General features: G+C 34.9%; 1 protein-coding gene across 2 annotated transcripts; it reads left to right on the forward strand.

The window, feature by feature from the left end:
• Positions 1–11,059: 11,059 nt before the first annotated feature.
• Positions 11,060–13,710, forward strand: LOC149260048 (bidirectional sugar transporter SWEET3b-like). 2 transcript variants are annotated; one of them, XM_089378650.1, is made up of 7 exons: positions 11,060–11,194; positions 11,298–11,509; positions 12,172–12,208; positions 12,320–12,542; positions 12,739–12,900; positions 13,068–13,190; positions 13,346–13,710. In XM_089378650.1, exons 2-7 carry the CDS (start codon positions 11,470–11,472, stop codon positions 13,526–13,528), a joined length of 768 nt encoding a protein of 255 aa, XP_089234776.1. In that variant the 5' UTR covers positions 11,060–11,194; positions 11,298–11,469; the 3' UTR covers positions 13,529–13,710. The 2 variants fall into 2 exon arrangements, with proteins under 2 accessions (XP_089234776.1, XP_089234767.1); XM_089378641.1 differs by having other exon boundaries at positions 11,124–11,509.
• Positions 13,711–14,304: the final 594 nt, after the last annotated feature.

Here is a 14,304-nt window from a genome sequence, read left to right on the forward strand (position 1 = left end):
CAACTGCTCAAGAAAATATAATCTAAATCAAGAGAGACAATTCTACTCTACTTCTTTGTGGAATTCAATTCGCAATTTCGAAAAATAATCTCAGACATGCAATAAGAAATAACAGACATGAAAATTATTTTTCTAAGGGGAAGCAACTGCTAAAAACCCCTTAAGCCTTCTTGCATTAATCAGATGAATAGAGACAGTATTACAATTGCTAGCTCAATCTGAGCTCAACTTGCAAGTGAATAACCTATCTCTGTGCTCAATGAGAAGCTTTGACCGAGACACAGTCAATTTCTGCCCTTGCTTGAGCCCCTATTTTCTTACACAATTCCTAAGGAATTAGGCCCCTATTATTTAGGAATTCTCCTCTAATTGATTGCACAATTCCCAAGGTTTCTCATCTGGTTGCACGCAACACCTGTACAGTCAAGACTAGTATACAACTGATGTTACATTGCCTTGGAATCTCCATCACAACAGGGGAACTCGAATTCTCTACATGCAATAGATATTTTGGGATGATAGATTAGCTAACTTGATGATCACTGAGTTAAACTGTTGTCTCACTACACAACTAACCTTCTACGAGTTCCTTCAACAGTTAGAACTAGTTTAACTAAAAAAACTTGAAATAACTAACCTTGATTGCTACAAATTAGCAATCACACATGCTTAACTAAAATCCAAGCCCTCTAACTCGAATTTACTAAGCTAACTAAGTGAAAAGAGCCATGTCACACAAGTTAACTACCTTCAAGTTGTCTGTTAATGTGGAAATTTGAAATTTTTCAATTTGAGCAAGGAAAAATCAAATTGACGCTTTCTCGTTGCATTTTTCAACACTCCCTCTCAACAAGAAAGGGATTGGAGAATGTTTAGAGTCTTGCGTGGTAAATTTTTGTTAGCAAGAAAGAAATTATCAACCACCCCTATCCTGCACCTTGGAAATCAAAATTCCATCTTCACAAAGCCTTTCTCAAAATGTCATTATCTTGTTCCTTATCAGAATTTATTGTAGAAACATTTTTTGCTTCTGTAAATAGTCTCATAAATGGTGATACTAGATATCTATATGATTGGATCGATCGTGAAATACCAAATTCTTGGAGAGCTTAATGCAACTCTAATTATCAAAACAGATCACAATTGGATCCATCATCTGACCAAACAATACCATAAGTATCTTTCTCATGGAGATCATCTCACATACTGCTTGACTTGGAACAATGTATTTTGTTTCTACCGATCTTACTACGACAGATATTTGCTTCCTATTGTACCAGGAAATTGTTACAGACCCAAAACTGAAAATTCCACTTGATGTACTCTTTCAGTCGATTGGACTCCCTACCCAATTTGCATCTATGAGGCCACACAATTTCACTCCCTCTCTCTATCTGTACCATAATCCATACTGGGTAGTGCCTATGAGATACCGTAAAATATGCTTCGATGCCTTCCAATACATTTTGGTTTCCCTAACCATAGCTTGGCTCGGCTGGTTGGTGGAATAACACATATCTGGTTGTGTGTTCACAAGATACATTAGTGAACCCACTAGCTAACGATAAATGGTAGCATCCACCACGTCACCTAAAGTGGCATCCTCCTTCCTCCAGTTGGTTGCTAGAGGTGTCTCCATGGGTTTAAAACTCTCCATGTGAAATATTTTTAGTATCTTGTTGGAATACTTTCCTTGAGACATAAACAATTCCCCATCACCTTTCCATACTTCCAGCCCCAGGAAGTAGTGCATGAGACCCATGTCCTTCGTTTCAAATTCCCTTGCAAGGTCTGCTCAGCTACTCATCACTAGTCAAAATTAAATCATCAGCATATAATACAATAATAAGAAATTTACCTTCTACCAAAATATGATAAGGTTTGCATCCACTTCTCATTCGTGAAGCCGAAACTAGTGAGATAACTATTGATCCTCATTCAATATGCATTGGGTGCTTGTTTGAGACTATACAATGCTCACTTAAGTTTTCACACATGAGACTCTCAACCAAATGTCTCAAAACCTTTTGGCTACTTGATGTACACCTCCTCCTCAATAACGCTAATAAGAAATGATGTTTTTACATCCATCTGGTGGATCTTCCACCCCATCTATGCAACCAGTGCAAGAATTGATCTAATGGATGAATACCTTGCTACACGAGAAAAGGTTTCGTCATAGTCAATTAACTCAACTTGAGAGAATCCTTTGGCCACAAATCTGGCCTTATAATTCTCTACGCTTTCATCTTCTACATGCTTAACCTTGAAGATCCATCTTGAACCCACAAAATATTTATCTGCTGGTCTTGGGACCAATTCCCAAACATTTTTCTTCATGATGGATTTGTATTCTTCCACCATGGCATAAACCCAAATAGGTTTCTCTACTCCTTCCTCAAAAGACGATGGTTCAGTCTCTATGAGCTCGGTCATTAGATCCACGTGGATAATGTACCTCTCACGTGACCTCCTTTTCCGGTGAAAATTTGGAGCTCCCACATTCTACCTCACATCCTGCACAAGTCTATCAGCTTCCTTGGTTTTTTTCCACCTTCTCTGGATGGTTCTACTTAAGTGGATGTCTCCACTGTTTGCTCCTCAATTTGTGGTTGCTGCACAACTTCCCGAGGCTCCTCCTTTGGATCTTAAAGCTCCTCTTGTGGTGGGATTTGAAGCTCCCTCTCAAGAGAGGACCGCATCGATTTATCCTCATCAAAATTTACATCCCTTCGCACAACTTTCATTCTAATGGATGGTAAGTACACACGAAAGTTCTGTGGAGTTTCTACGTAACCCATAGATACTCCCAAGTTTGTTGTCAGTTCAAGATTGTTCCTCAAATATTTGGAGACATGGCAGTAAAGAGAGGCTCCAAAAATTCTGAAGTGAGACACATCCAACTTTATTGTTGATAAGGCCTCCAACAGTGCAGTCATACCAAGAATCTGATGAGGACTTTGGTTCTACAAGTAGATTGTTGTGTTACATTCCTCTGACCACAAATGCAGTGGTAGGCCTTGGTCATGTAGCATAGCTGATGGGCTCTAAATTAGACATAAATTAAGGCCCATGCCACTAATTTAAAACATAAATTAAGGCCTATAACCATCCTTCAGCACATTAAACCTCTATTCTTGCATTAGATAATTTATTTTTAACTTTAATATATTGATTAGGAAGGTTTATGAATAATTGAATATTTGTGCCTAATATTTTTTATTTTTTGTGGAATATTATGAGAATATTGGGTAGATTATGAAGACCTGGAGGAGGAGATAATTTACGGACTTGTTCCCTACTATTGGAGGATCAATAATAAATAATAAGTCAGCAAGATATTATGTAATTGTGGAACTCCAATAATTGAGAAAATCTAGGAATGTGTTCCACTAATCAAGGGAACATATCCACCAATCAAGGGAGAAGATCCACTAATCAAGGGATTTCAGTGGGGAAAGCTTCCTCCATCCATGGGAAATTATTCTTATTCATTTTTTATAAGTACCAAGTCGAATTTTCCTCTATGGAATGATTGAGAAAATCTAGGAATGTGTTCCTTGCCATTTAATGCAAATTCCTAGTATTGGGGACTAGATCCACTAATTAAGGGATTTTGGTGGGTAAAGCTTCGTCTATTCATGGGAAATGATTCCTAATAATTTTGTATAAGTACCAAGTTGAATTTTCCTCTAGGGATAGATTTTCATTAGTGTTATTGTGGAGGGAGCTTGTATTTTTGCAGCTCCATTATATTTTCTTCCAGGGATGTAATTCTATTGATGAAAATAATGAAGATTGGTATCATGTTCAGCTTCTAAATTTTGTTCTCCTCCATAGGTCTGAGTTTCCTTGGGCTTGGCGATCCCATGAACCTCAAAGCCCTTTTGTATCATTTTCTTTCCTTATTTTCATTGCTTATTCACATGCATCTTTAGTTTTTATTCCTTTATATTTCTGCATTTAGGATTAATAATTTCTTGTTGTAGGATTGAGTTAAATGGTTGATGTAAGATCTTTTGAAGGATCAAAAGCATTATTTCATCCTTGGAAAATCTTTGGAAGTTCATAGTAATCATTGAGTTGCGTGGATTAGTCTTCTTATTCCCAAATCTAGATTGTTGGACCTCCTTTTTAGCAAACAACAATAAATTTCTGCTATTTTTTAGAGCATCCTAATGAGCTTCAATCGAATTGATTCCACTTGCATTAGATCACAAGCTAGTTCATAAAAAAAATTACCCCATTGCATTTGCACTTGATTTGGTTAGGAATTTCTTATATTTACTACCTCATTAATTCTCAAATTTCTAGATTTTCGACCAGTAATGTTTTTTATTTTTATTTTCTTGCATGGGTTAACATAGTTCTTTTTGAGTAATTCCACTTGGAATAGGGACCTAAGAAATCCTAGTTAATAATAAAAAATTGTCCCATCCAAGTCGGATTTGATTTTATTGGTCATTAAACCCTCACTAATTTCATCATTTCACAAGGAAACTTCTCCAAGATTTTTGAGCAAATCCATCCATCTCTCGACTTTGGTTTTAAGTTCTAAGTGATCCTCAGAATTTTCCCACTCCATTCCACCCATCACACACCTTTTATAGGCCTCCCATCACCTCCAACACCTTACATTTTGCTCCCAGTTGTATCCTATAGGTTCATTGTAATTCCTACAGGATCATCCTGTAGGTTTCTAGTACATCTTGTAGGTTTTCCTGAAATGACCTGTTTTGAGGCCAAATTGAGAGAAAGCCTCTAGGAAGTCACCAAAAGCCTCCCAAGGGTTTCCCACACCATCCAACCATCTCTTAACCCTTCCAACCATTCTCCAACATCCTTAATTCACCTGCCACATCACCAAAATACATTAGTTTGCATACTTGATTTTGCATGAAAAGACAAAAACATATTTATTTCAGTCCCTTTACTTGCACATTAGTGATGTTTGAAGCTTCTTACTTCCATGCTTAGATAGTAGCATTTGGTTCATGATAATTTAGCATTATTGCAAATCATAGTTTCTTGGTAGTTAATTAGGATATGGTGTGATTTAGCATTGAATTTCTGTCTCTTTCGTTGTACTTTCTTTCTTGCAATAGGTTAAGGTTCCATTTTGAACATTTCATTTTCTACAATTAGTTTAAGATTTGACTTCAGTACATGCACTCCATTACATCATGACAACAAAGGAAGGACACATTTTCTGCCGCACATATAGTGCCGACACCTCTTAAGTTTGTACGAACCCTGCGTTGATAATTAAAGTCGGTAACCTTGGGAGTTACAACATTCTTGTTTCAATACCAAGGCTCATTAATAGCTCTAGCAGCTCCAACAATGATCTCGTTCTTTCTCTCAGCTACACCATTCTATTGTGGTTTATGGGGTGTTGTCATCCTTCTTTGAATTCCTTCCTTCACATAGAAATTTTTTAAGTCGTTCAAAACATACTCATCTCCATTGTCACTCCTAAGAGCCTTGACCTTCTTTCTAATCTCTATCTCAACTAGTGCCTTGAACTCTACAAACATGGAGAATTTCTCATCCTTTTTCTGCATGAATAAGATCTAACACTTCTTTGAGAAATAATAAATAATAAATAACAAAATATTTTTTGTCTGGGAGTGGAGGCTGTTGAGAAAGGTCCACAGAGATCAAAGTGGACTCTTTTTAGGATTGCATATGCATTGTTGTCTTGATCATGGAATGTGGATTTCACATACTTCCCTAAGGTGCATCCTTTGTAGACATGCTTCTGCTTGAGCAATCCATTGAGGACATCAGTGGTTATTTGTTGCATAATCTTTAAGGTGCAGTGATGCAAATGGCCCAATCTCCTGCGCCAAAGTTCACTAACATTGTGACACTACACTTTCTCTACCTTACTACTTAATGCAGCAAAATCTTCCACATACAAGTACAGGTTCTTCACATGAACCTAGATCTGCTTCACCTCTCCAGTGGCTATGTGTCTTAGGAATGTTTTCCATTTAATTAATATCACATCATAACCACGGTCTTCCAAAAATACAACATATATGAGATTCTTCTTTAGGCTTGACACACACATGACATCTTTGAGAGAAAGAGGGGATCCCAACTCCCTTTGAAAGGTTACTGTACCATTTTTCATTCCATAACTCAATATGAATTTGGAGATATTTCTCCTCCATGTCATTGCAAAACTCTCTACACCCTGTCATGTGGAACGAGGCACCTTAGTCCAAGTACCACATGCTCCCCATCACTGTGTTAGCCATGCATGTGATAAGGGTGAAGTCAAGATCAAATTGTGAAGTCAAGGCTTCACCTGCTACTCCTCCTGAGTTATTTTTGTTAGAAATTAATTAATAGAGAAATGAAATACAGAAAATATTGCAGAAACACAAATACATAAATGCATAAAGAAAGAGAGACAAAAATATATGTGGTTCACCCAATTTGGGCTAGGTTCACGGAGAAATAAACAATCCTTCCTTTTATATTATCCAACAAAATGAAGAGATACAACCTACATCAGATCCGATGTAATTTCCTCTTTTCTCTCACACAGCCTCCTCTATCTCTCTTGTGTGGAATAATCATACACGTCTGCAATACAATTCCCTCATATAAACCGAGGTTTCTTTCTAAGGGGAAAACCCCTAAATTAACATAACTTCTACAGTCGAATCATCCACCTAATGAATGACCAAGATTGACTGTGAAATTGTAATATTTTACAAGGAAAATTTTCATCTATTTTTAGCTTTGAGGGTGCTTCCCTCGAACCCCCGCCAGGGGGAGCTCATAAAATTTGTCGTCGCCCCCTTGGACCCCCCTAATGACGATTGAATGCATGGTGTTTCCACCCCATTAGGAATAGGGATCCAACGCAATTGAAACAGAAACCTATGAACAATCAGGGAGATAATAAGGCTCCACATGCAACTCTTCTTGCTCGAGTTTTTGTGTGGACACTCTGTGGCATTATGCCCAAAATCATGACAAATGAAGCATTTTATTTTGGAAACGTATTTCTTCTTGCACCCTTGGCCAGATTCTAGTTTTCTTTGAGATTTCTTCCCTTTTCCCTTCTTTCTCTTTACAACCAATGTAAAATTTTCTTCATCCTCTACCTTGGATGAAGTTTCATCTCGGCTATTTCTCTTGAACTCCTCTTGGACAAAAATGGACCATAACCTTTCCCACATTGATAATGTTTCCCTTCCATTCATTGAGTCATGGTAGATATGCCATCTTTTTGGAAGGCCTAGAAGAGTTAGGCTCACTAGGCCATCTTCTACAACAGTCACACCAACCCTTCCAAGATCATCACAAACTTGTGTAAATCTGCTAAAGATACTGCGGGAAAGTGTCATTGTTCTGCATCTTAATATTTTGAAGTTTGTCTTTGAGGGTCAGTTTTCTATGGATGCTTCTATTCTAGAATAGATCTATCAGTTCCTACAACATTGCGAAATGAGTGTCTTTCCCATGGAGATTTGAGATTATCTGGTCTCGCACTCCCTCTAAGATTATTCTCATCGCTTTGGCTACATCTTTCTTCCATTGAGCTAGGTTATAGGTATCAGTTGATCCTGGTTTTGCAATGTTTGTCTTGGCATATTCTAGCAATCTTTTGACATCAAGCACCACCTCCATGCAATCCTTCCATGCAGTGAAATTCGAGTTTCCTTCTAAGGCATACTCTAATCTCATCCCGTTGAAGGTCATATTTCCAACTCTAAAGAGATCCTGATACACTGAAGTTGTAAATTCAAACCTCTTGAGGAACAACTTCGAAATCATTGTTCTAATCTGGATCTTGCTCCGATACCATGTAGAAATATGGTGTCAAATTGCACCTTCTCAAGAAATTTTAATCTAAATCAAGACACACAATTCTACTCTACTACTCTACGGAATTTAGTTCACAATTTAGAACAACAATCTCCGACATGAAATAAAAAATAACACAGCTAAAAACCCCTTAAGACTACTTATATTAATTAGATGAATAAAGTATGTATTACAATTGCTAGCTCAATCTAAGATCAACGTGTAACTAAATAACCTATCTCTCTACTTAATGAGAACCTTTGACCGAGGCTTAGTCAATTTCTACCTTTGCTTGAGCCTTTATTTCCTTGTGCAATTCCTGAGGAATTAGACCTTTATTATTTAGGAATTTTCCTCCAATTGATTGTGCAATTCCCAAGGTTTCTCATCTAGTTACATGCAACACTTGTACACTCAAGACTAGTCTACAACTAATGTTACACTACCTTGGAATCTCCACCATAACTAGGGAACTTGAATTCTCTGCATGCACTAGCTATTTTAGGTTGATTGATTAGTTAACTGGGTGATCACTGAGTTAGACTATTGTACCACTACACAATTGCCCTTCCACTAGTTCCTTTAATAGTTGTAACTAGTTTAACTAAAAACAACTTGAAATAACTCACCTTGATTGTTACAAATTAGCAACCACACGTGCTTAACTATAATCCAAGCCCATTCGAATTTACCCAACTAACTGATTGGAAAGATCCATGTCACACAAGTTAACTTCCTCCAAGTTGTTAGCTGATTTGTCCACTAGTGCCTTTAATAGTTGTAACTAGTTTAACTAAAAACTATTTAAAATAACTCACCTTGATTGCTAGAAATTAGCAACCATACATGCTTAACTGAAATCCAAACCCTCTAACTCGAATTTATTAAGCTAACTAAGTAAAAAAATCTATGTCACATAAGTTAACTTCCTCCAAATTATTCACTGATTTGGAAATTCAATTTTTCTCAATTTAACCATGAAAAAAAATCAAATTAAAACCCTATACCTTTCATGAATACACTCTATAATAAAATAGCAATATTGCTGATGTGTTTGTATATAAGAACTTTCTTCGACAAATTTCAAAACAATATCATATATAATGAATCGTCAATTGTTGGTGTGTGCTGCCATTCATATATAACTTGTTTTTTGCCCATCCTCTTTATACAAATTATGTCGATAAATTTTAGGTGTCTTCTATAGCTCGTCATATGTTGATGATATCTTTGATGGTTTTTCAAGCACAACATTTATGTTAATAGACTTAAGTATGTTATTCAGTTTTACTGGTCTATAGAGATTTTGTTTTTTTCGTTGTTGTTGTTAACTAATTCTGTAAATATGTTTTTAATTTTAATTTTTTATTTTTTTAGAGAGGCTCATTTTATATGGAGAATGAGTAAGATGTGTAATTTTTCTTGTGCTCAATTAGGAGTTGGCACATACCTCTTAAAATAAACGTAAAATATTGATATAATAAAAAAAAAATGAATATATTTGTTTGGTTTGTTTAATTAAAAACATTATAAAACATTAATAATTTTAGTGTTAATGGCAATAAAGAGAAGCCATAAAAATATTTTACTACTCTCAAACATAAATACATATTATGTTCATATAAAATAAAATAATCTTATATCAATTTTATAGAGAAATAAATTAGTTAAAAATATATACAATATAAAACAATTGAAAAATAAAATATTATGGTTAAAACATTTTAAGCAGTAGCACTTTTTTATGCCCAAATAAATTTTGAAAATGTTGAATCCATTTTATAGATTTATAAATTTATAAAATGGATTCAACTTGTTCAAATATAATGAATACAATTTTTTATTAAAATTTTGTACTTTAAAAACATAAAAATTGCACTTAAAGAGATTTGATCTTACAAAGTCAACAATTAAAATACATCTATACTTAAAAGAATTAAAATATCTGCTTTGTGATTTTGAGGAATCTCAAAATCCATGACATATTCGTGTGTGACATATTGCTAAAGATTGTATTTCAAAATGAAATATTAAACCTAACATGTACTCTAAAAACATGAAAATTGCACTTAAAGAGATTTGATCTTACAAAATCAACAATTAAAATACATCTACTCTTAAAAGAATTAAAATATCTGCTTTGTGATTTTGAGGAATCTCAAAATCCATGACATATTCGTGTGTGACATATTGCTAAAGATTGTATTTCAAAATGAAATATTAAACCTAACCTATCATAGTTGTCTCATTGACCTCACTTCACTGCAACCTGGCTTCGCTGCAATCGACTTCAGATGCCCCTCTCCCATGCCCAAATCCCTATTGAATGCATCTTATATACCATTGACTCCATCAATAGTATTATCCACTCTGCCTAAGATCTTCGACAATCGGTGTCCTTTGAATCCGCTTTACTAAAGAAGAAAAGGCGAGCATTAAATCTTTCTCACAGGTTGTATATTAACATGAAATCTGCATTAAATCTTTCTCACAGGTTGTATATTAACATGAAATCTGCATTAAATCATTCTCACAGGTTATAGGATATTAACATGAAATCTAATATGTCATGATGGCCAAACAAAATGCAAATGCTCATTCAATAAAATATTTGGCCACACTTATCCTGATATTTCATAGATGGTTAAATATCCGTCCAGGTGACGTTTTGGCAATACTTATCTTAATAATCCAGGGATGGTTGCATGTAAATCCTTGAAATGACATGAAATGACTTTTATGATAATTATGAAAATTAATGCACGATATCGATAATGGGATTAGGCGTAAAATTCAACTGAAAAATATTTCGCAATACTTATCTGAAGTATCGTCAGATAGCTGGGGAATTAGTCTACATGATACCAATAATGGGAGTGGGTGAAAGACTGAACCAAAAAATGATGACCAAACAAATCAGAAATCAGATTCGCGTTGACATATTCTCTGTGAAAGCGACAGAAGCACAGAAGGTTCCACTGTTCTCTTACTAATTAAAAAATGAGTGCGCGTACGGAAAAAAAGTGGTGATAATTTTATAATGCGAAATAGTAAGAACGCCGCCGCGAGAAGTGAAGCACGGTTGAACATTTAGTCGGCAGAAGTTGAAAAATCTCAAGCGCACTTTGAAATGGAGGGATGAAATGTGTTTGCAGGGAGAGGTGGACCCAAAACATTGGAATTGTTTCCTGGGCTCTGCCTCAACATTGTAAAGATTTCGCTATCGAATCTCCGTGCAGTAAAAAATTGGAAATTATAAGTAGGCAGCCCCACTGTCTCGTATACTCGGACCTGCAAATCCAAATTTCGTGTTTCGAGAACAAAGAAATGAATAATTACTTCGTACGCTTGGGAGTTGCCATTTTAGGTCAGTCAAGTCTCTGGTATCCCTGAACATACTAAATCTTTGTATATTTGGGTTGAAAAATCTCAAGCGCACTTTGAAATGGAGGGATGAAATGTGTTTGCAGGGAGAGATGGACTCAAAACATTGGAATTGTTTCCTGGGCTCTGCCTCAACACTGTAAAGATTTCGCTATCGAATCTCCGTGCAGGAAAAAATTGGAAATTATAAGTAGGCAGCCCCACTGTCTCGTATACTCGGACCTGCAAATCCAAATTTCGTGTTTCGAGAACAAAGAAATGAATAATTATTTCGTACGCTTGGGAGTTGGCATTTTAGGTCAGTCAAGACTCTGTATCCCTGAACATATTAAATCTTTGTATATTTGGGTTATCTTGGGTGGTTTTAAAGAATAGTGTTATCTGGGGTGGGTTCAAAGAATAGGGTAGTTGGTGGAATAGTTTTTATTTTTTTATTTTATTTAAATTTATTTTTCTGTTACTGATATGATAAGTTATAATCTATTTAAATTTATTTTCCTGTTAGTGATACAATGAGTAAAAATTTATTAAATTTATTTTTCTACTACGTTATAATTTTCCTATTGATTATATAATAAATTATAATAACTTGATAAATATTCTTATAATAATTTAAGGCATTTCAATTTTTTTTATTGGCTCTTACTTTTTAAATGAATGAATATATATATAAAGTGGTATCAATATTTTACTCATCCTCGAGAGAAGTTGATTTCTTTAGCTTTCTTAATAAAAATATTAATGCTTTGCGAAGAGCCTTTTCAATAGAAATCAAATAAAAGAAAATTTTACAGATGCTTTTCCAACCAGCTAATTTTGTTTATCAATAATGTTTTTTCCTTGAATATTTTCCTAATTAATTTATCCATTTTAGACCCATTTTAGACAGTGTCGGTTGGTCATGGATAAACTCTAATCCTGTTTATTCTGTTTTTTAATTCATCTATCATGACATTACAGGAAGTGTCTTTGCTTTGCTTATGTATGGAGCATCAACGTAAGTATAAAATATTTCTACTCAACGTATTCTCTTGTATTAATAAACTCCATGATGAATTCAGTACTGAATATAACGCTCAGCACCTTATTTTGTGATGTTCTACAACAGTAATATGTTCAAGATGGTGATAGAAAAGAGAACAACTGAGAGTTTCTCTGGCTTTCCCTATGCAATAGCGCTTTTCAACTGTCTTGTCTACACGTGGTATGGATCGCCTCTGATCAGCAATGGTTGGGATAATGTGGTTGTCATGGTTGTCAATGCCATCGGTGTTCTGCTAGAGCTCTGCTTCGTGTGCATCTATCTCACTTTCGCTCCACCTAAAACCAAAGTATCCTCTCATCACATTTCCGTTAGCGAATAGTATTTATTTAAGCCCTTGGCCTTAGATTAATAGCTTGATTTTAATAGAATATAGTTTAAGCCCTTGGCCTTACATTAATAGCTTGATTTTAATAGAATATAGTTCCTTGGAGGCATTTGGCAGTGGAGAATCTTTTGTATATATTTATGGTGTTTATTTGCAGAGGAATATGGGCATGATGGTTGTTGGCTTATTGGTGCTGTTTGGCACCATTGCAACATGTTCTGTTTGTGCTTTCCATGATGACAAGCATAAGAAGATCTTTGTAGGATCTGCAGGAATGGTGGCCACTGTCATTCTCTATGCTTCTCCTCTATCTGTAATTGTAAGCTCTATATTGTATTATTTTTTAGTTACTGCATTCATGAAACATCTTAAAATTACCACTTCTGGTCACTACATGATATTGTTAGCATCTTAAATTAATGGTACTTGAATTAATAATGATGTATGCTGTACATATTAACATACTCTATCTCATTATACAATCAGCAACTGGTAATTCAGACCAAGAGCGTGGAGTTCATGCCCAGCATCTATTTCTCATTGTTCGCTTTCCTAGGAAGTTTGTTGTGGATGGTGTATGGGGCTGTCAGCAGAGACATTGTCATCATGGTAATATAATGATCAATAAATGCTCTTACTATTTCATGGGAGAATATTCATTTCAAGATTGTGTATCAGTATGACTCACCACCATCAACAAATACAATTACATCAATCTCAGGATGAATTTCATTTTTTACTGTCATGGTCTTCATTTTGCGCAGGCGCCAAACTTTGTTGGAGTGCCACTGGGGTTGGGTCAGATGGTTCTATACTGTATTTATGGCCAGAAAAACAGCCCGCCCGTTCAAGCTGCAAAGGTGGACGCAGGCAAGGCGCTGGACTCAAACAAAGAGAATTACATAGAGGAGGACATAAACAGCCACACAGTCTATATTGAATTCTAGTTGCAAGTTTGACTTCCAATATGTATGTGCAATATTTCAGTTTTCTAATTTGTATAGAGCTCATGGATAAATGTTGCAAATATGTTATTAAATGTTATAATTTGATTTAGTATTATTCATGGGCAGAGTTAAAGAGTTCATCGATATATGTTTCAAATATGTTAGTAAAGGTTAAGCAGAGTTCGTGGATAAATGTGACAAATATGTTAGTTCATGGGCAGAATTGATCGATAAATGTTAAAAATGTAAATATTATAATTCTACTCATGACTGACTTGGTGATTATGATGTACATATAGATATGGATTACATATGGCGTTTATTATATAGATACAGATTATAATATATAATAGTTCTTTGAGATTTTCTTAAAATTGAGTAGGCGTCTGTGAATAATATTGCGATATATAATTATTGAGGATGATTCGAAAAAGTATGACGGGTTATGATTTTCATCTTTCCATTTAAATCTTTTGATTTATAAAATCTATTATCGTCTCTATTCAATCATTTCATTAATATTTATTTTAATCAATTCATTTAAAAGGCTTTGGACTTATAAAATCAATAATGGTGTCTATTCAATCATTTAATTAATGTTTATTTTATCATTTTTCCTGTTCATATCATATGCTCTTTTATTATGCTCTTCGTTAATAATCATTAATCAATATGAAAATTAGCAAAATATTAATAATAAACAAATAGCGTAAATAGATGAATGTTTGATCATAGATGGGTAAAGAGGTTGGGCAACTTTATATTTATTGTTATTT

Source organism: Pinus tabuliformis, chromosome 6, assembly GCF_031772625.1.
Source record: "Pinus tabuliformis cultivar Carrire ecotype Pingquan chromosome 6, CPIR1, whole genome shotgun sequence".
NCBI lineage: Eukaryota > Viridiplantae > Streptophyta > Pinopsida > Pinales > Pinaceae > Pinus > Pinus tabuliformis.

Excerpts from the sequence above, each read along its gene's own strand:
- LOC149260048 (XM_089378641.1), top strand. The coding sequence starts at position 11,281 with ATGAAATGTGTTTGCAGGGAGAGATGGACTCAAAACATTGGAATTGTT. Across the intron at positions 12,209-12,319 it reads CTTATGTATGGAGCATCAAC|TAATATGTTCAAGATGGTGA; the intron begins GTAAGTATAAAA and ends GTTCTACAACAG. Across the intron at positions 13,191-13,345 it reads GCAGAGACATTGTCATCATG|GCGCCAAACTTTGTTGGAGT; the intron begins GTAATATAATGA and ends CATTTTGCGCAG.